The sequence below is a fragment of the Littorina saxatilis genome, linkage group LG13, assembly GCF_037325665.1.
Source record: "Littorina saxatilis isolate snail1 linkage group LG13, US_GU_Lsax_2.0, whole genome shotgun sequence".
Taxonomy (NCBI): Eukaryota; Metazoa; Mollusca; class Gastropoda; order Littorinimorpha; family Littorinidae; genus Littorina; species Littorina saxatilis.
Window position 1 is genome coordinate 9628550 of NC_090257.1, and position 25077 is coordinate 9653626.

The 25077-nt window shown below is 41.5% G+C and overlaps 2 protein-coding genes and 1 long non-coding RNA gene across 7 annotated transcripts in view; all 3 read left to right on the forward strand.

Annotated features, from left to right (window-relative positions):
• The window catches only part of LOC138983560 (uncharacterized), a 272403-nt gene extending 269496 nt beyond the window's left edge, over nucleotides 1-2907 (forward strand). For all 4 annotated transcript variants that reach the window (XM_070356834.1, XM_070356836.1, XM_070356833.1 and 1 more), the window contains exon 4: nucleotides 133-2907. In XM_070356834.1, the coding sequence (XP_070212935.1) occupies nucleotides 133-408 (276 nt within the window). In that variant the 3' untranslated portion in view covers nucleotides 409-2907. The remainder of the gene's footprint in view (nucleotides 1-132) is intronic.
• The window catches only part of LOC138983563 (uncharacterized), a 285239-nt gene that overhangs the window by 133962 nt on the left and 126200 nt on the right, over nucleotides 1-25077 (forward strand). The gene's annotated exons all lie outside the window — the stretch shown is intronic.
• The window catches only part of LOC138983548 (uncharacterized), a 74436-nt gene continuing 64347 nt past the window's right edge, over nucleotides 14989-25077 (forward strand). Inside the window, exon 1 of one of the 2 annotated variants that reach the window (XM_070356815.1) lies at nucleotides 14989-15023. The gene's annotated coding sequence lies outside the window, so the exon portion shown is untranslated. Of the gene's footprint in view, nucleotides 15024-18931; nucleotides 19265-25077 lie in introns of those variants that run through there. The other variant, XM_070356814.1, reaches the window with a different exon arrangement.

Below are 25077 nucleotides of genomic sequence, written 5' to 3' on the forward strand. Positions count from 1 at the left end.
TCCAAAGCTCTATTGTTTAAATGGGCGACTTTCCTGTTTCATCCCTAGCTCTATTGTGTAAATGGGCGACTTTCCTGTTTCATCATTTGCTCTTTTGTGCAAATGGGCGACTTTTCTGTTTCACATGCACAGATCGACGTGGAGAGTCATGAGGGTCACGTGATCGCCGGAGCGCACAAGCTGTTCAAGGAAATGGACATCCCCCTCGTGTGGATGGAGTGGGCCCACGTGAAAGAGAAAACAGAATTTGGAGCGAAGACCATACTGGATTTCATGCAGACATACAGCATGGAACCTTACGACTTGATGAGTGGAAGACGACTGCACGAGAAGACATACATGCATTGGCCATTCACAGTTTTGTGGAGAAAAACGAATTTCCCCATGCCAGCAGAGCGTGAACGATGACATGATCTGGGCGGCGGGGTTACCGCTTGTCTACTTTGTACAAGAATTCCTGTTTTTGTGTGTTGTAGGTTTTGTTGTTTTCCATAGAGAACAACACAATTATGTTTTATGAGGTTCTGGGCTATTTCCTTTGCCCCCCGGCCAACTGCTCCCCGACAACTGCCCCCTGGACAATTGCCAACCTAAGACAATTGCCCCCCCCCCCCCCCCCCGTGACATTTCTGTGTGTTAACTGAGTTATCAAGTGTTTTATTGTTGTTTCGAGGTATACCTAGCTAATTAAAGTACATAATTTAATAACTGTATGATATCTCTAAGATGCTTCCTGGTTTCAACGCGCGAGCACACACCCAACACACACACACACACACATATACACACACACACACACACACACACACACACACACACACACACACACACACACACACACACTGTGAGAGTGAGTTCGCGGTGGTTGATTGTGTATTTTGTCACAAGCGTTGTGCACAGGGTCTTTGTAAATGAAAATGAATGCAATGACTAAGTACATGCGTGAATTCTTGAAGAATATATAATTTCAGAGAAGTATGTTTCACGCCCTGGATCGTGGAACGCCTAGTTGTGTCCACCGCATGCGCTACACACGATTATGTCCCCCGCAAGACCAACCACATGGAAGGTGTCTCCAAATTAATGCCTTAAAATAGTAGATAACCAGACTTTCTTGTATTGAAGTTTATATCATACTGACCGGTCCTGTTTTTGGCATTGGATCAGACAGTTTTCTTACCATTAAATTTTTATACCCTCGTGTACTACATAAGAGAAGAAATTTCACCAAGACAGGTCAGAAATACTTGTCCCCCACGTTAAAAATGATAAAATAACACAAAGCACGGTCAACAGAAGGGCTTAATTCTTCTTGCTTGTCCAAGTCTAACTACTTGTGGATACTGCTTTCCATTTTTAAGTTTCAGCTTAGTTTAGTTTAGACTCACGATGGGTACAAAGATCAACAGTAAAATTTGACGGGGTAAGATCCCCCGCAGCTTGGTCAAACATGCGGGGGACCTTATCTGGTGTCTGCGTGGGACCTTACCCACTGAGAATCGAGTACCACAAAATAACGCTAGTTTAGAGCAGCTTATCCGCGATGCTGGTGCCCCAAAACGCGCATACACGTCTGCAAGGTATCGAAGATTGAACTGTGAGTATTAGAATAGTTATTGAAATGGTAGTTCTGGGTTAATTTGTAAGAAATTGAGACCTCTCTGCGTAATTTTCACGGACTTCGGCAGAAAATCGAACGCCACTGTTCACGAGTACACAACAAGACCTAAGTAAAATTGTACTTATAGCCTAGGCAATTCTCCTTCGGAATATCTATAATAAATAATGTGATCTGCCATAAAATACCTTCACATGGCAATTCTTTTACGATATATCAACTCTGTTTCCGCGTGCGGGGGACGTAATCGTGTGTAGCGCCTGCGGTGGACACAAATAGGCGTTCCACGATCCAGGCCGTGATGTTTTAGAAAAGCGAATATTTTAATGCCAGCTTGAAAATTATGCGGAGTGGTGGGATGGTCGTCGACACATTTTTTTTACAACTTGTTGTTGCATGATACACAGACTGTATCCACACGAGAAATCTTTAGTGTTGTGAAGGAAACGGATTCTGTAATGTGGATTGGTGGGATGGTCGCTCATATATTTAATAACAAGTTGTGTATGATACAATTGGTGTATACATATAATAATGTGTAAATAGATGTTAGCTTTTGGGAACGATGGAAACAGTTACTATCGCTATGACGTGAGTTTAATTTTAGTGTTTTCGGTGGAGCGAACCGAATTTTGAATCTTGTATAATATGCTGGTGGAGTGACGGATGATGCATTTTTGTCATAAAGGTGAACATTACACGTGGGCGGGGATATAGCTCAGTTGGTAGCGCGCTGGATTTGTATTCAGTTGGCCGCTGTCAGCGTGAGTTCGATCCCAGGTTCGGCGGAAATTTATTTCAGAGTCAACTTTGTGTGCAGACTCTCTTCGGTGTCCGAACCCACCCCCCGTGTACACTACATTGGGTGTGCACGTTAAAGATCCCACGATTGACAAAAGGGTCTTTCCTGGCAAAATTGCTTTGGCACAGTTAATAATTGTCTACCTATACCCGTGTGACTTGGAATAATAGGCCGTGAAAGGTAAATATGCGCCGAAATGGCTGCAATCTACTGGCCGTATAAAATTTCATCTCACACGGCATCGCTGCAGAGCGCCTAGAACTGTACCCACGGAATATGCGCGATATAAGCCTCATTGATTGATTGATTGATTAAATGATGAGGGTTACAGCGACTATTTCCACATGTGCATTTCATTGTTTTATGGAGAAAAACAGACTTTACAAGGCAAACTTTAATACGACATGGGGTAGTGAAAAAGTTGTCTGCATGTTTCACCACAAGTGTTCCATGATGCACCTTCATGATTACCTTCACTTGTTCTTCCCTGGCTGTGTTTTTGTCTGTCAATGTGTTGTGTTTGTAGAGAGCGTGTACTTGTACAACCGCTACCCACACCAGGACAAGTATACATTGATAGGCTTCCATTTCAAACTTCGAGGTCATCATCTGTGCTTGACGAGATCTGGGAAGCATGAATCCCGACGGAGTGAAGCAAAAGAGGACTTAATTCGATTAGGCTTCAAGGGGACGTCAGTCTCCAATAATAACCTAGAAGATTCAAATGGAAGCCTATCAATGTTTTATTAATCACAAACGCTTTCCTGCATTATCACGAATCATGCGATTGCAACCAAGCCGACATGTTTTTGTTCTGTTCACATGCACCTATAACAATTATGTTCATTTACCTGCAAGGATCAAGTCCCAAGGAATGTGAGTCAGTATCACTACGGTATCATTGTGCTTCAGCTTTATTCGTTCACATAAAAATGTTCTTCTATTTGTGTGACAAAGGAAAAGCTCAATTGTGACCCTCCACCACAGAATGAGTCGGATGTCACCTCGCAGGGTTCTGCGCCAGGCCTTATATACGTCCGGGGGGTGTAAGGTATCAGTGTGAGGATTAGTGGGGCTCCTATGTTGCAGAATCACTCAACAATTAATCACATCTTGTGACAAACATGATACTTCGTGATATTGTTCCTTATGATGTTTTAAATGATTTCAGATACAGAGCCACTTCAGAAATTGATTTTTGTGTTTATAATAATGAATAAAAGGCTGCACCTACAGCAGACATTTTCATACCAAAAGCCATCAGCAGTAAATATTTCCAACTCAGCAAATGTAAACTTCAATTATTAACAATGCACCAGAAGTTGTCTGGTGATAATATATACATGAAATAAATATTTTCATGGGTACTTTTGTGTTCTGTCATTTAGTTTTATATTTTTTTTTAGAAAAGTATATATCCGCAGCTAGAAAATTCAAGATGGCGGCCTCCGTACCAATGCGTGTTTTGATTGAGCGAAAACAACGTTTGTGAGGGTAAGTTTTTAAGATTACCCTTTCATTCACCAATTTCACGTCATTATAATCTTTATTTGTCCCCTCGGATCTGTTTTTGATCGGCTGAAGCGCTGAAATGCTGCACACTTTCAAATCTTGCTGAAACTGGATTGTGATAGATCTAGATCTATCTGTTGATTGAATGAAAGGAAACCATGCTCGCCACCCACATGATTTTGGACAAGTTAAAAGAACTTTGAATAAAAGGCAAGGAGACAGAGATTGTTCAAGGCATGATAATTAGTCCTGCCTATTATAAAGGACTTGACTTCCATAAGTTTCTAAAAAGACTGAGGGGGGAGGGGGAGTGACTTAGAGTGAGTAGGCCACAGTGACATGTACTAACTAGATCTAGTAGGAGGGCCAGCTTGGGGAAAAAACCATTCCCCAGGTCTCTACGGTCTTGTGATCCATTCCCCATGTCTCTACGGTCTTGTGATCAAACTTTCAAAGATGATAGCTAAAAGACAAGAGTATGCAATAAGCTTATGTGCTAATGAAATGAGAAATGAGTGGTTTTGAAAAAAGTGGTACCTCTCTCTGAGTCTGAGTCTCAACACTGTTACGATTTTGGTGTGTTACTTTTTTCTCAACCTTTTACTTAATTTAGGTTGACCGTGCATTGATGTGCATTTTATTTTAACAGAATATACAACTGAGGGTTACACCACATGCGGGTTCCTGAGAACAAGAGTGCTGCGTGAATACATTCTGAGCAATTCTGCCGGTGCCACACAAACGAGCTGATTTCACCATTACTATCAAGGTTGGTACCTAATACCTCCAGAGTAGCTGAACAGTTTGCATCTTTTTTTTGTGATAATTAACAAGTATGCACACATATGCGTAAGCTACCTCTGTGAAGTTGGTGGGTTTACCATACAAGGGTCAACATTCTGTAAGCGACTGTTAGAATTCTAATGAATGTAGCGGCCAGCAAGATTTAAGAATCAGTTGGGTAACTGGAAACAGTTTTTTTTGTATTGACCTTTAATAGTAAGAATTATACAAATAGTTAAAATACAATTTTTGCATTTTATCTTTTGTGTGAAGACTTTGGCTAACTCTCTGAGATAGTAAACATTATTCAAATAAAATTGTCACTTTTCAGCTTTTGTATGAAGGGTACCCCAGGTGGATTTCCTACACCATGGATTTGGAGGAGGCCAGACATCTAAGACAGTCTGCTTCTCATCCCAGCTGATTTCAGTTTTCTGCTTATGAAGTGTGCATCGCTATGGAAAAGGATTCAGCCATTTTTTGCTCACCACATTGCCAAAGCCATTGGCCCCGAGAAGTCACCCTGCCTGCCCATGTTTCACAGTTTTACAGACTGTGATACTGTGTTGTTCTTCGGTGGTATTGGGGGCTTGACAAGTATGGCATGCATTAGTAGACATCACACAATCTTTCCTCAGGTTGTCTGCTCTTCTTTGAGAGCTAAGTACTACTGACAGGTCAGTTCAAGAGCATTTTGTGGTACTTCTGCAGGACAAAACCAAACTTCCTGGGTGTGAACAGTGCTAGAAGGTACCTCTTCAGTCAAAAGCGCTGCCAAATTCCCCAAAACACCCTTACAAGTAACGTGCTGTTGCAGGACATGAGTTTGAGAAGAGCAATCTACCAATTAGACTACGTCAGTAAATATACAATCAGGCAAACAACCCAACACCAATAATTGTGGGGCTGGCAGTCCAAGGCTGGAAAGTGGGAGTTATTTTGGACGAGCCTTCAAGAGGTATCCAGCATGTGCCGAGAACGCATGAAGTGTGGAAGTGCTGTACAACAAAACGCTGCAAATGCTGCAAAGAAGAACTGAAGAGCTCTGCTCTCTGCAGCTGTGCTTGCATGCCTGTGAAAATCAGCAAATTAAACTGTGTAAAAATATTATTGCACCCATTTTCGTACCCCAACTCAAACATTCATTCCCGTATCATTTTATTCAAACTTTTTATGCCAGTAAAGGCTCTCACAAATGGCACATCTTTCAGATAAAAGAAGATTTAGTTACAGGGGTCACATGACCGCCGCCAAATAAGGGTACCCTCAACGTGGCAAAGGGGATGTGATCACAACTTTAGGTACCCATTAAAAAGTCTAAAAAAATTCATGAGGCACAACATCTATCCAGAACAGGATGAATACTTGTTAGTGTTATGTCATTATTATACCTTTCATTTTTATCAATTTGATTTTTGGGGTACCCTTATTAATAGGCGGCGGTCACATAACCCATGTAAATTCAATCTTTTATATTAAAAGAGTTCCAGATAGCCACGTTGTGTGCCCTTAATAGCATAGACAAATGGAATAAAATGGCACAGGAATAAATGTTTTCGTTTTGGTACGAACATTTGTGCGATAGTTTTTTGTTGGCACAGGTTAGGTAAGCCAACGATTCTTCAACCCTGCCACCCACGCCGTCCAACCAATTGCTGCACCATTGATCATGTATACATGTATTGTTATGTTTTAACAATTGTTTCTGTTAGTTTCTATTGCAAGAGAATGACTTGTAGCATCAAATACGCCTGAATACCTTTTTCACAGGCGGCCATTTTGATTTTTTTTTAAAACTACTGATTTTTAAATTTTTCTTGGTTCCTCTGTGTCAGGTTTTGTTAAGCACATAAAACCATACATTTATACCAAATTTGGTGTTTGTCACATGAAATGAAATATGCCTAACATACCCAACCGTTTTTACTGGCGGCCATTTTGAATTTTGTTAAAAAAACAACCGATTTTTTAATTTTTCGCGGTGGCTCTGTATCAGGTTTTGTTAAGCACATAAAACTGTACATGTATGCCAAATTTGGTGTTTGTCACAAGAAATGATTGATTTTGCAACATAGGAGCCCCACTAGATCACCTAAGTCACAGGCTTATAACTCAAACAGCTTTCGCTCTTTTCTAAAACAGGTTTCACCACTAGATAGAGCTTCAAAATCTCTTTAAGAAAATGTAAAAACATAAAAATCATGCCAAGGTGACATGCGACTCATTCCGTGGTGGAGGGTCACAATTGCAAAAAAAAAAGTTTTACCTTGCAAAAACTACGTTTGAATTGAACGACGTAACCTGAACGAATGTCCACATACGTTAACGTCATTCAAGTGACGTCATCTCTTCTGCACGTAATACTCGTCTCCGTGTTTAGCCTGCTCTCTAACTTTGTCTTCTCTACATGACTTGGTGCCAAAAAGTGTGCATGAAGGAGCTTGCGCCATTTAAGCCCAAATAAGCAATGATGAAATAATATGTGCTGCTTTCTTTGTGGGAATGTGTGGAAGGATGGTCGAATAAGTATACAGTGTTGATCATTGCAAGTGCTAACACAGTTTTAGCTTTGAAGAAATTAACACACAAAATCGCTGTCCCGAACGAAAATCGACCTTCAGAATGTGGTCATGTTGGATACTGAACATCTGAATATCCTTCCTACGACACATTGTTTACAACTGGACCAGCAGAATCGAATTACCCCAATATTTGGTATGGTTACGTGTGTGTTTGTGTGTACAAGAGTACAGTATAGTACAGTGTGGCTTAATTGTTGTGTTTTAAAACAATAGAAATCAGTTTTATTCCTGTTCACTAATGTTCTTTGTTTATTGAACAGCAAATATTATATAAGTCAAAAACGACATGCTACGTTTTAAAATTGTTAACCGCACCCAATAATAATACACCTGCACAAAGAAAACAAGAGGCGAAGCCATCAAGGCTCGCGTAAGAAATCGACAAACAGTAACACAAACTCAATCACTCCGTCACACATACACACACACACACACACACACACACACACACACACACACACACACACACAGACACACACAGACACACACACACACACACAGAAAGAGCATAGGTGAAACTGTGCAAGAAAGCGAGACACTAGATCTAGATCTGTCTGTCTGCATGTAGCCTACTTACAGGGACACGACTGCCAACTAGTCTCGGCCCGCTCAAAATAATAATGACCGAGACTTTCAGTACTTCCTTCGCGTGACGTCTAACCCTCTTACGTCATAATGTGACGTCAATGTAATGTGACGTCTTCAAATGTTAGAGTTTCTACCACAGACATACACACGCACGCACGCACGCACATACGCACGCATAAATGTTCATACTCAAACAAAGTAAAATAAATGTTCATACTCAAACAAAGTAAAATAAATGTTCATACTCAAAGTAAAATAAATGTTCATACTCAAACAAAGTAAAATAAATGTTCATACTCAAACAAAGTAAAATACATGTTCATACTCAAACAAAGTAAAATAAATGTTCATACTCAAACAAAGTAAAATAAATGTTCATACTCAAACAAAGTAAAATAAATGTTCATACTCAAACAAAGTAAAATAAATGTTCATACTCAAACAAAGTAAAATAAATGTTCATACTCAAACAAAGTAAAATAAATGTTCATACTCAAACAAAGTAAAATAAATGTTCAAATTGACGAATTCCGGAAATACCTCTTTTGGGTTTGTATGGGCTGTGAAGACTTTTAGTGAGACAAACAGCCACACGTGCTCATATCCACGTGTTTCCGACACATCCCCTTGGCACTGCCTGGCCTATTATGTCACGTGATCAACTTTACATCTTCCCTTTTGACATTATATGCCAGTCACAAGCGAGGACGTGTATTTGAAACACGTGGACACGATTAGGCCTAAAAAGAAATAGGTGTGGTTGCGGTAACCCGACCTACCCTATTTGTAGGGGCCGACCCTATAACTTTTTATTACATTTGTCAAAAAAAGAAAAAAAAGAAAAAAAACCGAGTGCAGAAAACGCAATGAAAGCGACAGCGCTCGAGTCGCACACTTATTTCCCTGTCAAGTAGGTTTAATTTGTACACATTAGAAAAAAAAGTTTAAAAAAAAAAGTGATTGCCTACCTTCCTACCCTATTTTTGGGGGCTATGTTACCGTAACCACACCTATTTTGTGTGTGGCCTTAAGTGTGGCTTGTATGTCTCACTAAAACCAAGGGTATTCACTCTTTCAGAACCCATACACATCCGACAGAGTTATTTTCGAACATCGTCTGTGTACATAGCAGAATGATAGGATATAATGGGGATAATACCACTTGATGTAGGTCGCTTCACATCACCAATATGCATTACTGAAAATCCAAAGACATGATGTCACATATCCATACACAATAAAACTAAGTACAGGAAAGAGACTCAAACCTGACCAAAGTATTTGATCACAAAGCACAGTTTTAACAGAAGCATCAACATACATTTCACGATTATGTACAACAAATTATAATTTGTTTGCAAAGACAAAACAAAGCAAGACATCAAAAGATAAACAAAGTCGCAACAATGCATATCAATCAACGTCAATTTCCGTATTTATCAATGTCTGAATGTCAAAACACAAGTCCCCAAAAAACGAATTTACAGACAATTGATTTTCTTGATTTTTGGGCTTGTTTGTAATTCAAACACAAGATATGTATATATGTTTGGATTTATTTATAAAGTTAAATTGATTCTCTGTGTGGCACCACCAGCTTCATTTCTAGAGCTGGGCTCCAAGTGTAAAGGCGAACGACAAGAAGAAGAAGAAGAAGATTCTCTGTGTGACGTAGTTTTCCCTCCCTCCTCTCTCCCATCCTTCGATTTGTTTAAAGTAAGTGGCTTTTCCGGAAGGGTAGTCACAGAAAATATGTTCGCTTAGTGACGTATTTCCACAGGGTGCCCGTAGCCATATTTAACAGCATGTGTTTGACATTTTCAGAGTTGTGTTTCCAATCTAGCTCCATTTCGGTGGTGTTGGTTGGAAATGACTTAACTGTCAGTAGTAGTGAGCCCATACCTCTAGCCCAGAGTTGAAGCAAAGCTTTGAGAACGACCTTTTTTAAGGGTGCTTTGCATCAGAAGTTTCTGTGCTAGACTCTGCCCTGTAGACTAATCTAGCAGAGATAATTTTAAAAATATATATAAACGAATTTAATTTTTAAAAAAACACCTTCGTCCGACAATTAATTAAAGCTTAAAGGGCGCTATGACCTTTTTTTTGCCACATTGACTGAAAATTTTGTCAAGCAACCTTTGAGTCGGGATTGCATTTCAGCTTGGAAGGTTAAACATTAATCAATGTGGTTCTTCATTGACATTGTAAACATTATATTTAAAATTAAAATTACAGTAACAGAATCTTCTCCTCTTCTTCTTCTTCGTTCATGGGCTTAGACTCCCACGTACACTCGTGTTTTTGCACGAGTGGAATTTTACGTGTATGACCGTTTTTACCCCGCCATTTAGGCAGCCATACGCCGCTTTCGGAGGAAGCATGCTGGGTATTTTCGTGTTTCTATAACCCACCGAACTCTGACATGGATTACAGGATCTTTTCCGTGCGCACTTGGTCTTGTGCTTGCGTGTACACACGAAGGGGGATAAGCCACTAGCAGGTCTGCACATAAGTTGACCTGGGAGATCGAAAAAAATCACACTTAACCCACCAGGCGGCCGCGGCCGGGATTCGAACCTTCGGCCTTCCGATTAAGAGGCCGACGTCTTACCACCCCGCCACAGCGCCCGTCTGGAGTAACAGAATCAAAAGTGATTGCATTGTAATTACATTATCATCTTCTGTATCCCAAGATATATAGATACATGCCATGTTTACTTTGAAATGTACTCAGAATTGAAAGAAAGTCGAGTATTTAGGTTCTACGTTTGCAGCCTTTGCGGAGAACAGCGCGACCAATTTCGGCCTTCGGGTAGCAAAGCCTTACCACATGTAGTCTCGGTAATGACTTGTTTTCAGTGTTGTTCTTTTGGTTTCAGTCCGACAGATTGACTAAATGTTTTGTTATCGTTTCAAGTGACCTGTTTTAGTCTTCGTGTGTGCTTTTTATAAGCAATGTTTGACATGGTTGCTATATCAGACAAACACATGAATGTTAGTGTAAATAAGGGAATTCTGAGATACCAATCTGAAATGCTGTTATGTCGCCCGGGCCTAGCACACACACACAAAAATCAAAATGTCAAAGAAATAGTTTTAAAAAAGACCAGGCGCCACAATACTTCTTCTTCTTCTTCGTTCATGGGCTTAGACTCCCACGTTCACTCATGTTTTTAGCACGAGTGGATTTTTACGTGTATGACCGTTTTTACCCCGCCATTCAGGCAGCATACGCCGATTTCGGGGGAGGCATGCTGGGTATTTCCGTGTTTCTGTAACCCACCGAACTCTGACATGGATTACAGGATCTTTTCCGTGCGCACTTGGTCTTGTGCTTGCGTGTACACTGTTATGAAGTGGAATATGCGAATAAAGAAGTTATTTTTATTACTACGTGCTCTGCCCTATCTAGTTAAACTGACTCTTTCACTCTTCGCACTACACACTTCACACACAGAATTTGGGAGGATACAGACTTGTTATTAATCCTCACAAATATCAATATAATTCTTCACATCAATACAGAAATACCAATCACCACTCACAACGTACAGTTCACATAGTAATATTGTAATCACTCAATACATGTGAGTACATAGTATAACAATCTTTCTTAACCATACTATCTCAATAATTTTATTAGGTTATTCCACAAGAGAGGATGTTGACAGACACTCACGAATTCGTAGTTCTCACTTCCTGCCGTTCTTTACACACTCTTGTGCCACTGTAATCCATGCCGATACCGTTATCCATATCTCACGTTCCTCCCCGAGAAACACTACTTCGCCCTTAGCAAAAAGTACCAGTTCGTCCCAACGTCCAGTGTTGATGGGGACTCCACCGTCCATCCACCTTCGCCGATGTGGCTTCTTGTCCTGACATCGTCACGAATTCTCCAGTGTGGGTTCCAACCCCCGGACACCGTAATGGAGACTTCTAAAGAATTAACCCAAGTCTTAATATAACATTCTCTTAAACCATCTCTTCTTTCTAAACAGTCGTATATAATCTCTCTCGTTCATTCTTCCTTTTCCCTCCCTCTTGGTTATATTTACTAAATACCTAACGTAATCCAAACATATTAATTATCACACTTCCATTCTCCATTCACATTCCAGACTAAACATTACGCACGTACTTCTGACATCATTTCATGTATGTCATTTCGTCCACAATCAATATCCAAGCTATGGATCACTTAATCCATTAATGACACTACCATACATAGCATTAACATCTTAACATTTAACATAAATGCGTAACTCAAACGGGAATCTTTAATAATTGACACAACCTTCTGAAAAAAAACCACATTTGGAGTTTACATCGTTTGGCGCATAAGCATTCAAAATCCACAAATCCTTTCCTTCACAAATTATATTTACCCCTTGGATTCAATCACAATGGGTCTCCATTACTTTATAATCAAAATTACATCCTTTTTTAAACAAAATCATTTGACCACCACTGTGTGATGTTCGTTCGGTATAAATCATATCCCTTCCCCATTCCTTTTTCCACACATCAGCTACCTGTTTCGTGATATACGTTTCTTGCAAACATACTACATCAAACTTTCGTCTTCTTAAAAACTGGAACAGTTGTTTCCGTTTGTTTGGGGATCGAATCCCTCTCACGTTAAGTGAGAACACACTTAAATCGTCAGGCATGATCATCGTCCTAGAGACAGTGCTAGTCCGTCACCGTGTTGTCATCAAAACAGACTTTGTTTTTCTCATCCAGAGATATTTTAGTGGAAAAAAAGAATACCTTTTACGGAGGAAAAAACGTTCATTCCTCATAAGTGAGATTCCTTATATCCGATCTTTTTGTTATAAGTGGGTGTGACTGCACAAGAGACATGCCGTGAAAACGGCTATCAACATAATTCCACAGACAATTACAGTTTTTTTTATTACCGTTTGAATGCGACCAAAATAATTTCGAAGTGAACCTGCGTGAAAGATGTCGCCAATCTGGCTTCGCTGGTTACAACCAATGTTCTTGTCAGTCCCCTGTTACACTCCACATTGCCGGAAGAGTAGGGCCAGCTAATCACTTGTACCAGCACGGTTGGCCTAGTGGTTAGGCGTCCGCCCCGTGATCGGGAGGTCGTGGGTTCGAACCCCGGCCGGGTCATACCTAAGACTTTAAAATTGGCAATCTAGTGGCTGCTCCGCCTGACGTCTGGCATTATGGGGTTAGTGCTAGGACTGGTTGGTCCGGTGTCAGAATAATGTGACTGGGTGAGACATGAAGCCTGTGCTGCGACTTCTGTCTTGTGTGTGGCGCACGTTAAATGTCAAAGCAGCACCGCCCTGATATGGCCCTTCGTGGTCGGCTGGGCGTTAAGCAAACAAACAAACAAACAAAAGCTAATCACTTTTCGCTTGCAATAAATACGCCCAGTCAGAAATAAAGAATCATTGGAGGCTAAGAGCGAAAGGTTGTTATTAGTCATTCGTGCTCCCGCTCAACATCAATCAGTTTCCAGAAGATAAAATAGCTAAACATGTTCCTGGATAAGTTTTAATGCGTTGGAAGATAAGGAATTGGTTCCCGTAAAAAGCGAATTACAAAACTGAAAAAAAATTAACAAGTACATTCACACAAAACAAATTTATTTACAAATCATTCACTTTACCAATTACACACTCAGACGTGCAATAGAACGACAACAGACCACTGAAGATTGTATGTGAAACGATGTTATGTATGTGTGTGTTTGTGTGTGTGTATGTGTGTGTGTGTGTGTGTGTGTGTGTGTGTGTGTGTGTGTGTGTGTGTGTGTGTGTGTGTGTGTGTGTGTGTGTGTGTGTGTGTGTGTGTGTGTGTGTGATAGCTCATATTGTTGTTGTTTTTTTTTAATTTTATTTGATGCTTGTCAGCCACATTTTCATTTCTTAGTTTGAGATAATCTATATATATATATACGACTAGTGTCTGTCTGTCTGCTCGCGATGCACGGCCAAAGTTCTCGGTGGATCTTTTTCAAATTTGGACACCGTATTCAGCTACACCCTGGACACAACCTCATCGATGAGATATTTCAACACGTGCTCTCAGCGCGCAGCGCTGAACCGATTTTGGTTTTTTTGGTCTGGATCCACTACCAGTAACTCTTCCTTATCTTCTCCAGTGTTTTCAGCCGCGATTATCTCCCTTCCTCCGTGTGGCAAAGCCGGGTCCCATGCGCAGCCTGGTATTCGGCTCTACTTCTCAGTCCCGGCGAAGCCGGTACCCGGCGAAGCGGGTAATTATCTAGTAAAATATACATGACAGTATTGTAGTGTTTTGTAATGTATTGCATTGTTTTGTTTTGTATTGCATTGTATTTTATGGTGTGGTGTTGTGTTGTGTTGTGTTGTTGTGTTGCGTTGTGTTGTGTTTTTTGTGTGTTTTTTGGATTGTATTGTATTGTTTCATATTGTATTGTATCGTATTTCTTCTTTTCAAACCAGATAATTATGCATATTAAGAAACATAACTGTTTGTACTGTCGTGGTACAAACACCAACATGGTTACCTCCCCTGCACTTCCTCGTTCTCACACACACACACACACACACACACACACACACACACACACACACACACACACACACACACACACACACACACACACACACACACACACACACACATTCATGCAAGTGTGACTGACTCTACTTAAAACTTGTATGTTGAGTGTGCGTATTTTGTCTGCGTCTGTGTTCCATAGTTTTTTGTTGTATGAAATGATTCATTCGTGTCTATTTCCACAGAATGCATTAAAAAATTGACAAGGACAGACAACTCGATCAATACGCCCTACCACAGCAAGATCGTAGCACCGGATGTCTATAATTGGAATGTTTTCATTGGCCGAGGGCGCGGAAGGATACACGACACAACCCAAGCGTTCCCAAGCTGCACCAGCTGGCGGTGAGACGGCTGTTGTTCTCTCACGCAGGGACTATTTGATAGGTGTGTAAACAGGCGAAACAAAGACAAAACATGGAGAGAAGAATATAGGAATAAAGACGTCGGAGAGAGAGAGAGGAAGGGCGGGATAGGGAAGCTCTGTGTGATGTTGTTCTAACAACAAGTCCGAGCGCGTGCAGGAAGTTTAGATTCCAAACAAGAGCTGCTGCATGTGAGTTATGATATTATATCACACCTGTGTGTTATCATATTATATCACACCTGTCACGTGTTATCATATTATATCACACGTGTGTGTTATCATATCGTATCACACCTGTGTGTTTTCATTCATATCACGCATGTGTGTTGGTGATTGCTATGTCAGGGAGTGCAGTAATCTTACTGTACTGCTTTCCTGCGGGGACAAAAAATATTCATTTTTGGGACAAGGACTCGATGCAAGAAAAGCACAAACATTTTCTTCTTATAACTTTCGAAACATTAGTATTTGCTTGATTTTATCGTATAATCACACACACACACACACACACACACACACACACACACACACCTGTTGTATTAGACTCAGCGCATTATTCGATGGTCATCAAGCGTAGTTATCACGGCGTGTGTGTGTGTGTGTATGTGGGGGGGGGGGGGGGGGGTAGCACAGCGAGTCCTAGAAACATTCTCAAATGATAATGAAACATTGCATGTGAGTTCTCCCAGATAATATCCCCAGATGTTTTCCCCTCATTTTTTTCTATAAATGTCTTTGATTGCGTCATATCTAATTTGAGACCGCACTGTGGTGACATCATTTGTAAAGGAGATTGACTGTAACTTTGATCAAACAACCTTTAACTCAGTCAGGACAATGGGATTGCATTTCAATTAGGGAGCTTAAAAACTTCAAACCGATTGCATTGGATTCCTTCTCTTTTCCTGAATCGAAAATATAGAAATTCAGACATGTCATGTTTACTCTAAAATGTGCTCAGAATTAACGATAATCGGAATATGTAAAGTAGGTGTTCGCAAGCTTTACCGAGACGATGCGCGAACCGTGGTCTGCCTTTGGGTTTCGGCTAGCCAAGTCTTACCACATATAGTCTCGATGAGGAGTGGTTTCCAGTGTTGATCTATCAGTGTCATATCTTTCGATTGACCCAATGTTTTAATATCTCTTCACGCGACTTGTTTATTTTCTCATTCTTACCGTGGTGGAAATTTAACAAATTCTTTGGAGCTCAACTTAAACCCGAGCGATGCCGGGACCTGACTACTATTTATTTCAAAGTTGATGTTTTACACTCAGTTGATGCTACTATTCCAATCCAACAAGCCGATCATTGGCTCAAAATACTGTCGCTTGGCGTCGACAGCTGGAAAAACGCCGACACATCTCTCAAATCCCCGAAATAGTTGCTGTCATTTTGGCAGATTTGCCAAACATTTTCACGGCGGGGAGAAGGTGACGCTATATAGACTGCCTTCACTTTATGAAATAGCCAAAACTTGTATGGCCATTTTGGCTCATTTCTCGAAGAAAACATATCCTGGTAACATCACGGCCACTTGTGTTATAAATACAGTACGTATTGTTTTAACAGTTACATAACACACATTTTTCAACATGTTGTAATACATTTTTTTCGTTGGCAAAAGTTCCTGAAAAGCTGCACCAGCTACCTGTCGGCCTTCAGCCAGGCTCATCAAGATTGTTTGATGTTTTTTTTATCCTGACGATTGCGCCAGTGAGTAGCCCACTGTTATCCCTCCCTACCCCGAGCGTTGCACTAAATGTGGTTATCGGATCTTGCGTCAGTTGTTGGGAGGACGGAGCGATTGAAGCAACGGTCTTTGAGGGTCCTCCCCATCGCTTGTTTATCCCGCTGTCTGCGTGTGAAAGCGCACTCTGTGTTTGGGAGAAAAACACGGGACAAGAAAAATCAGCCTCGTTAATTTACAAGCAAATACGGTTTAAAGGGGCTCCGGGGCTCTTGGAGTTTTGCCTGTCTTGCTTTACAGGAAGTGTTCGGAAAAGGCTTTCCCGTGGACCAAGAGTACTATTGAGCTTGGACACATACAGAAAATTAAGAGCGTTGCTGTATTGTGGGCACAGTGACATGTTTTGCTGAATTACTAATTCAGCAATGACATGCACGTCACGTATGCCCTATCCAAACTTGTTTTGAAAAAGAAAGCACTCACACGCAAAACGCGAGCGCTCTGCAAAAAGAAAAACCCACCAGCCAGGCCGTTGCTTACTGCTTCGATGGTCTCGTCTCGTGTAAAAGCCTGAACAGATCTTGGGCAGAGAACATTCTCGCTGGAACAAGAAGAACTGTACATTTAAATGGATAATACCTAAGGTAAAAAGCCATCAGATCGCTTCCAAAGTTATACCATAAGTTTCGGTGTTACAAATAAAAAAAATAGGTAATGCCGCTATGCAGGATGATTGCCTTCATTTTACAAATAAGAAAGTGTTCTAAAAGCTTAACTTAATGTAATAGAATGGCCGTTAGTTTGGGTTATTTCCACTGAGTCACTTCCCATGTTTGTGAACGAGATGAACATTACTAGGGGGCGGGGGGGAGGGGGGGAGGGGGAGGAGGGAGGCGGGAGGGGGAGGGGGGGGGGTCGAGTCATAAATGGCGCTCCCGCCTAGGTGGCGCTTCTTGGCCATATTCTGTGTCCATCAGCCAAGAGAAGAAGCGCCCTGAAGCCTATCCGCTCGCCTTGATTTAAAATCATTACTATATTTGTGGTGCGTTTTTGCGCAATTTTTGCCGTGTGCACTGATCTAGATTATGTAAGTACATTGGGTTCCCCAGATTCACCACATTCGTCCTATTCGCCAGAAACAGGCCCCCACACGGTCAGATCAATAATACATCCCTTTAACTATCAATAATACATCCCTTTTAACTATCAATAATACATCCCTTTTAACTATCAATAATACATCCCTTTTAACTATCAATAATACATCCCTTTTAACTATCAATAATACATCCCTTTTAACTATCAATAATACATCCCTTTTAACTATCAATAATACATCCCTTTTAACTATCAATAATACATCTCTTTTAACTATCAATAATACATCTCTTTTAACTATCAAACTAACATCCCTTTTAACTATCAATAATACATCTCTTTTAACTATCAAACTAACATCCCTTTTAACTATCAATAATACATCCCTTTTAACTATCAATAATACATCCCTTTTAACTATCAAACTAACAACATTTCTCGCTGAGCATTTTTGTGAAAATGATGCTAAGCGTGTAGAAACAAGGTAAGATTTGTACAAATATCATAACGTATGTTGTAATTTAGACAAAAGCTTTAGACAACTGAACCAACTGAATGACAGGAATTTCTCCTTTGCTGGAAACGTGCGTGTTGCAGCAACAGCCAAGGCAATATTAGGATTGGCTTGTGCCAGTAGGTGGAATATGCGTGTGTTTGTTTGACATCAAAATGTTCTAACACAGAAGTAGTTTTTAAGGGAGGGAAAGGAGAGGGTGTGTGTGTGTGTGGGGGGGGGGGTTAGAAAAAGATAGACAGGTGGACATAAACGGAAAGGGGGGCTAAATTTACAAGGACAGATATATTCACACACACACACACACACACACACACACACACACACACACACACTCAAACACACGCACGCACACACACACACACACACACACACACCAAACACCAAACACACACACACACACACACACACACACACACACACACACACACACACAAACACTCTCTCTCTCTCTCTCTCTCTCTCTCTCTCTCTTTCTGTCTCTCTCTCACTCTCTCTGTCTCTCTCTGTCTCTGTCTCTGTCTGTCTGTCTCTCTCGCTGTCTCTCTCTCTCTCTCTCTCTCTCTCTCTCTCTCTCTCTCTCCCTCTCCACCCCACCCCAGGCTCCTCCTACCTTCTCAATACCTCACGCAATTCCACCAATGTATTCTCTGCGCAATCGTCTCTCACCTTTTTTCGCTTGTCTCGTCACCTAATTTCTCCCCCAAGTCCCCCTCCAGTTCCCCCTTCCCCTTCCCCCCGCCTGAGTCCCGCCCCATTCTCCTGCCGTCATCAATCACCTGATGCCTGCCATTTGCACCTCAGTCCGCAGAGAATCAAAGACTTTCGCCTCGCGTCTCACAGAAGGCAAGAACAGAGACCCGTCAAACTTTTGCTACCCCAGAGAGAGAGAGAGAAAAAGATCGAGACTATCACTGAGCATCAGTCTTGGCGAACGAGATCCCGACGTTGCGAGAGTTCGGGGCGAGAGAGGACGTGTTTGCGAAGGGGTAGATTAGGAGAGAATAAAAGATATCCAGTCAGTTTGGAACTGATCTTTTGGTCTCTTAGTGTCTGTCTCACGTGTTTCAGGAAATCGATTGTTTAGTTCTTCGGTTGGCTTGTTCCTGCTTTGATTTCTCTTTCGGGTGAGTATTAAACAAAATAGTTTGAACTGTGACTTTGTTTTGTCTTTGTTTGTATTGCTATTTTTGATGTATTTTTGTTTGCTTGTTTGTTTTTCTGTATTTTTTAAAAGAAAAAAGTTGTTGGTGTCAGGTTTTCTGGTTTATATGCTTTGTTGTTGGTTTTGTGTGTTTGCATGTTTGTGTGTGTGTGTGTTTGTTTGTGTGTGTGTTTGTTTGTTTGTGTGTTTGTTTGTGTGTGTGTGTGTTTGTTTGTTTGTCTGTTTGTTTTGGTTTGTTTTGTTTTGTTTTGTTAGGTTTGGATTTTGTTTTCCACGTATGTTACCATCCCGAGATTTTATTGGCCTTGTTTGTTTGATTGTTGCTTTTTCATGCTCCAAATGGCCTCCCCCGGATTTAAATCCCCCAGATTTCTATCTTTGGGGGTTCCTGAAAGACAACGTCTACAGGAACAACCCACAGACAATCGCAGAACTCAAGCGAGCCATCACAACAACCATTCGCGGAATCTCGCAACAGGAGTGTGTGCGGGTGATTGATAACTTTGCGCTGCGAGTTCAAGTTTGCCTGAATCGGCGCGGAGGCCATTTGGAGCATGTTCTGTAGAATGAGCATAACTTTCCTGAAAGACAAGCTAGAACGCTAACATTTTCTGTGCAAATCATGCAGAGGCTACTTGTGTGTGTAAATAAATTTTTATGAAGATTGCTTTATTTTTGTTCAATTTATGACGTTTTGTTTGGGTACTCTTCTTTTTGGGTCACCCTGTGTTTAAAAAAAATGTTTACGCATTACTTCATGTTTTAAACTGTATCCTGCCATGTTTTAGATTCCATTTGCTGGTTTAATATCGTTGTTTTCTATTACGCATTTTTCTGCAGCTTTCTTTGTTTGAAGTGCTGGTTAGAGAAACTTAATTACAGCTAATTCACCATATGCTTTCAGGTGGTTGATATGAATACGCATCTGATTTGCTCATACATTGGGGTTCGTTGAATTTTGAGGCTCACTGGAGAAAAAGCATGTTTGCAAAAGCATCAACTTTGGCTTTTTTTTCAATGCTGGTCGACTCTGATATCAACCATTTGATACAGTTAGTTGCTGTGTCTGTGTTTATTGAGTAGTGTGCGCATATACATGTCCATCCGCGACCGGGATATTATTACATCAAAATGAATGAGCTGCATCTTACCATTGCCCAAGTAGACGAATTTTCCGCTAACCGCTAGTGGCTTTGAAGACCTCGACACTCTGTTTGTGACACGATCAGTCATTTGTTGTATCTTTGATTCAGAGGTACACAATGACATATGCTATTGCAGATACAGAGTTGCTTTGAAACAGCAAACTGAGAATTAAAGTCATCGTGTATGTAAACAAGAAAAGAAAAAGGAAAGTGGGTCACACGGGGCCACGACGGCTCGGGGGTTGAATAAACCACGAGAACTGGTGTGCGGTTTACGCATGCTAAATAGCCATTCAAGCAAACTGTGTCATTTAAAGCTGTTAAATTCTATTGCAAGTGTGTTCCTTGAGGTTAGAACTGCTTATTTTGTTAAAGATTACATCGTTCTGTAGACCGCATGTGAGGCGGAGTGGGGCATGAACATACAGCCGCATACACTTTCAATTATAAGCAGTCTGTTATGCTTACATCTGGAAACACGTGTTTTCAAATTTCACGAAAGAGGCAAATTAGCAAAAAGTGTGTTCTCGGTCTTTCAATCACCCGGCATGACGTCGACAACGATGCTGTCTGTTTTATCACTGTCTGTCATGTGTTGTCTTTTTTTCCTCCTGCGCACTTCGTTATTTTCCCTTCTTGTAACACAAAAAAAGAGAAAAAGAGCGAGAGAGAGAGAGAGAGAGAGAGAGAGAGAGAGAGAGAGAGAGAGAGAGATCAAATCAAATCAAATCAAATCAAATCAAATTTTATTTTACGAGGGTTGTGGCATAAGCAATACAAACGAGCTTCTTTATAGAAAGAGAGCGAGAGAGAGAGAGGGAGAGAGACGGAGAGAGAGATTGATTGATTGATTGATTGATTAAACTTTACTACAGAAGGATGGAGATTTTAGGCATTGCCTAGTCTTACAATCTGTCCTTGCAAACAAAGACGAGAACAAAACAACACATGAAAAGAGTATATTGTGACCCCTAGAACCCGATGTTCACGCACTTGCTCAATCGGTAATGAACCAAGGCTAAGCTTTAGGTCAAGTGGGGCCAGCTGGTGTTTCTGTCTAGAAGTGATTACCATAGTTTTGGTTTTTGCCGGATGTACTATTATTCTGGTCTTGCATGTGAAGGGTTCCATTGCCCAGGCAGTACAAGTGATCTGTACCTTGTAGCTTGGCAGCAAGGTGACACAGCTGATCTGTGTTCTTAAGGCTCGTCTGTATTGTTGCTGCAATCTCGAAGAGAGATGATTGGAGGCTACTGATCACGAATACGTACTTCGACGTGCGCCAATCAGGCTGACCCAAGGCCTTGAATTTCTTTACCCCCTCTGTCTTGAGGCAGGCCATCTGTCTGAGTTCTTTGATGCGAACACTGATTAGGTGGACCGCATTCTGAATGTCTGTGTGGGTGAGAGTGCCCAGCTCTGCCTTTTACGTCATGTCTTTCAGAATCTGTAGTTCTTGCATCTTTCTTTCATTTAGCTGAGCAAACGTAGGGGCGTTTTCGCAGCCAAATAGATCCACATCTCCTTTCTTGTGAGTCAAGGAGCCATTAATTTTCTTCGAATCAAAGCTCACTTTTACTTGCTTTGAATGCTTCGCCACAGTTTTCAGACAATCATCGATGATGCCAGGCTTGATCTCTGTCTTGATGACTGCAGACGTTTCCAGGAACTTTGAAGCTGGGACAGCGAAGTTAATTTTCGCATCAACAGGCTCCAGCCTGTTATCCACGGACGACCTGGACCCATCAAGTAGATTGCCCTCGTGTTTTGGACCGCCCATGAATCTCAGAAATTTCCCGTGGAACAGTTTGTAGCCGGTACGCCAGAAAAGTTTGGTGTCATTACCATATCTCATTGCCCTAACTGTGCGACACGAAAAAAACCTAACTACATCCAAAAACAGTTTAAATGCGATATTATCTAGAGGAAAGTCGCCTGAAGCGACCAGTTCGTGGAAAAGAATATATGTATCCAACTGTCCACTTCTTTTTAGTTGGGTAATTACGTCTGGCAACAGTTTCTGAACCTGTTGTTGTGCATTTGCTTCTGTAGGATCTTCCTCAATTGAAGAATCGTCATTTGAAATGAGAACAATATTGTGCGAATCCTTTGCAACTATTCTTTGTCCGCCTTTCAGAACATCTGCCGGAATGACTTTATAATCGTGCCCTGCATACGATTGTTTCCCAGTGTTACTGTTGACGGTCAAAATTCTAATTTTGAGCTGCTTATCGGGGTGTTCATTGACGTTATGGGCGATAATTTCATGGAAGATGGCAAAAGTTGTTCCACACTGGTAGCATTTATAATCCATACGTGCTGAACACAAAAATATTATAAAATGTGTTTATAAAAACAATACCCGAGTAAACACATAAACATGAGTGTGCAGGGTCGGTGGTCAAACACAAACGGTGGGCAAACACGGCAGCTGCGGGGGAGAAACACGGCAGCTTCGGGGGGCAAACACAGAAGTTGTAGGATAATTCTCATTCTCCGAATGCTTTTCGCTGTCTGCAAGGTCCTAGAAGCTTGAAACTCGGCCTCAGTACTGCAGAAAGGTTCAGGTTTTTGTGGAACTGATGGCAGTTCTTCACATTAAAGTTTACACCAGTAATTTGTTGCGAATGCTACGAAATTTGCTTCTGTGCAGTTACAGGCGTGATATTTTACAGAATCACGGCTATAATATACAAAATATGCACCCAAAAAGTACATCGGCGTGTAGAAGAAACACTAACAGATCTAACAAGACATATCTTAATGTGCAAAGTTACGAAATGTTTATACAAGAAGCTGTTTTATCGAGACACAAACCCCACTCAACTTACCGCTCCAGCGTGCGGGGTGCAAATACCCGTGCGGCACGCAACACACCGCTGCGAAGGAGTCTACAGTGTGATATCGCTTCCCGCGACTTGTTGTTACACCCCCGGTATAGGGGTGTGTATAGGATTCGGTCCATGTGTTTGTTTGTTTGTTTGTGTTCGCATATAGATCTCAAGAATGAACGGACCGATCGTCACCAAACTTGGTGAACAGGTTCTATACATTCCTGAGACGGTCCTTACAAAAATTGGGACCAGTCAAACACACGGTTAGGGAGTTATTGGTGGATTAAGATTCTACAAGGACTTATAGAGGGACATATTAATGGTCAAAGGGAAATAACCTTCTCAGTTGGTGGCAGTGAGAATGGTAAGGACGGGGGTGTTTTTCCTACTTCGGAGGAATTTCTTGTTCTTTGTTCGTTTCATCCCTTGTCCCTATACTTCTCCTTTTTGTCTACCGGTGTAACACGAGAAAATTACTCCCACGAGATTTTTACTCCGGAGTAAACATTTCGTACGAAAAAGTTACTCCCTTTACGAAAAAAGCACTCCCCCATTACACGAGAAAATTACTCCCTAAGACAGGTGAGTTCCGAGTAAACATTTCGTACAAAAATGTTACTCCCCTGACGAATAAATAACGAATAAATTACTTCACCCCAACACGAGCAATTTAACTTCCCATGCCAGGTGTACGAAATGTTTACTCCCTTGTCCCCTGTTAGTCTTGGTGGTGGAAGGAGTGGAAGGAGGGTAGCGCGACATTCGTGTGCGCGAGATCACTTATTGGCATTATCCCTTCGCCCGCATCCTATTTTTGCGTACGAGATTTGTACTGGAAGTAAAAAAAAATGGGGAGTAAAAATTTCGTGGAGGGAGTAATTTTTTCGTGCCTTGGGGAGTTCTTTTCTCGTACGAAAAGTGTACTCGGAGTAAGAATTTCGTACGAAATATTTACTCCGGAGTAAATGTTTCGTGGAGTAAAAATTTTTGCGTTACACCGGCACGGTTGGCCTAGTGGTAAGGCGTCCGCCCCGTGATCGGGAGGTCGTGGGTTCGAACCCCGGCCGGGTCATACCTAAGACTTTAAAATTGGCAATCTAGTGGCTGCTCCGCCTGGCGTCTGGCATTATGGGGTTAGTGCTAGGACTGGTTGGTCCGGTGTCAGAATAATGTGACTGGGTGAGACATGAAGCCTGTGCTGCGACTTCTGTCTTGTGTGTGGCGCACGTTATATGTCAAAGCAGCACCGCCCTGATATGGCCCTTCCTGGTCGGCTGGGCGTTAAGCAAACAAACAAACAAACAAAAATCCTTTTTGTCTGGATGTGTTCCCTTCCTGTCAGCGTTTCCATTATTTCCATTATTTCTTTCTGTCCTTCCTCTCCTGCCTTTGTTTCCATTATTTCTTTTCTCTTGTCTTTCTTTTCGCTTTCTTTCTGTCCTTCTCTCTTTCTTATCCACCCTTGAAGTGGGAGGCCGTTTGTTTTGCTGTGGGGCCTGAAGCGATGACGTGTCCATAAGGTGCTGCACATGCGGCGTGCACACATGCACACATAACGACACACACTTGTGCAAAGACTGACAAAGAACACCCCATGGATCTGCATTACAAAACGGGGTGGAGGTGGGAGTGGGGGGTGGGGGTACTGGTGGTGGGGAGAGATTGCATGACGGCCAAAGTGCAGGCGATGATATCTGCAGGGCTCCCCACGAATGCCCGTCCAAGAGGGTCCCGGGACCCCCATTTTTAATGTTTATAGGGTCCATGGACCCCCTTAGCAGAGTTTTTGTGGGTCC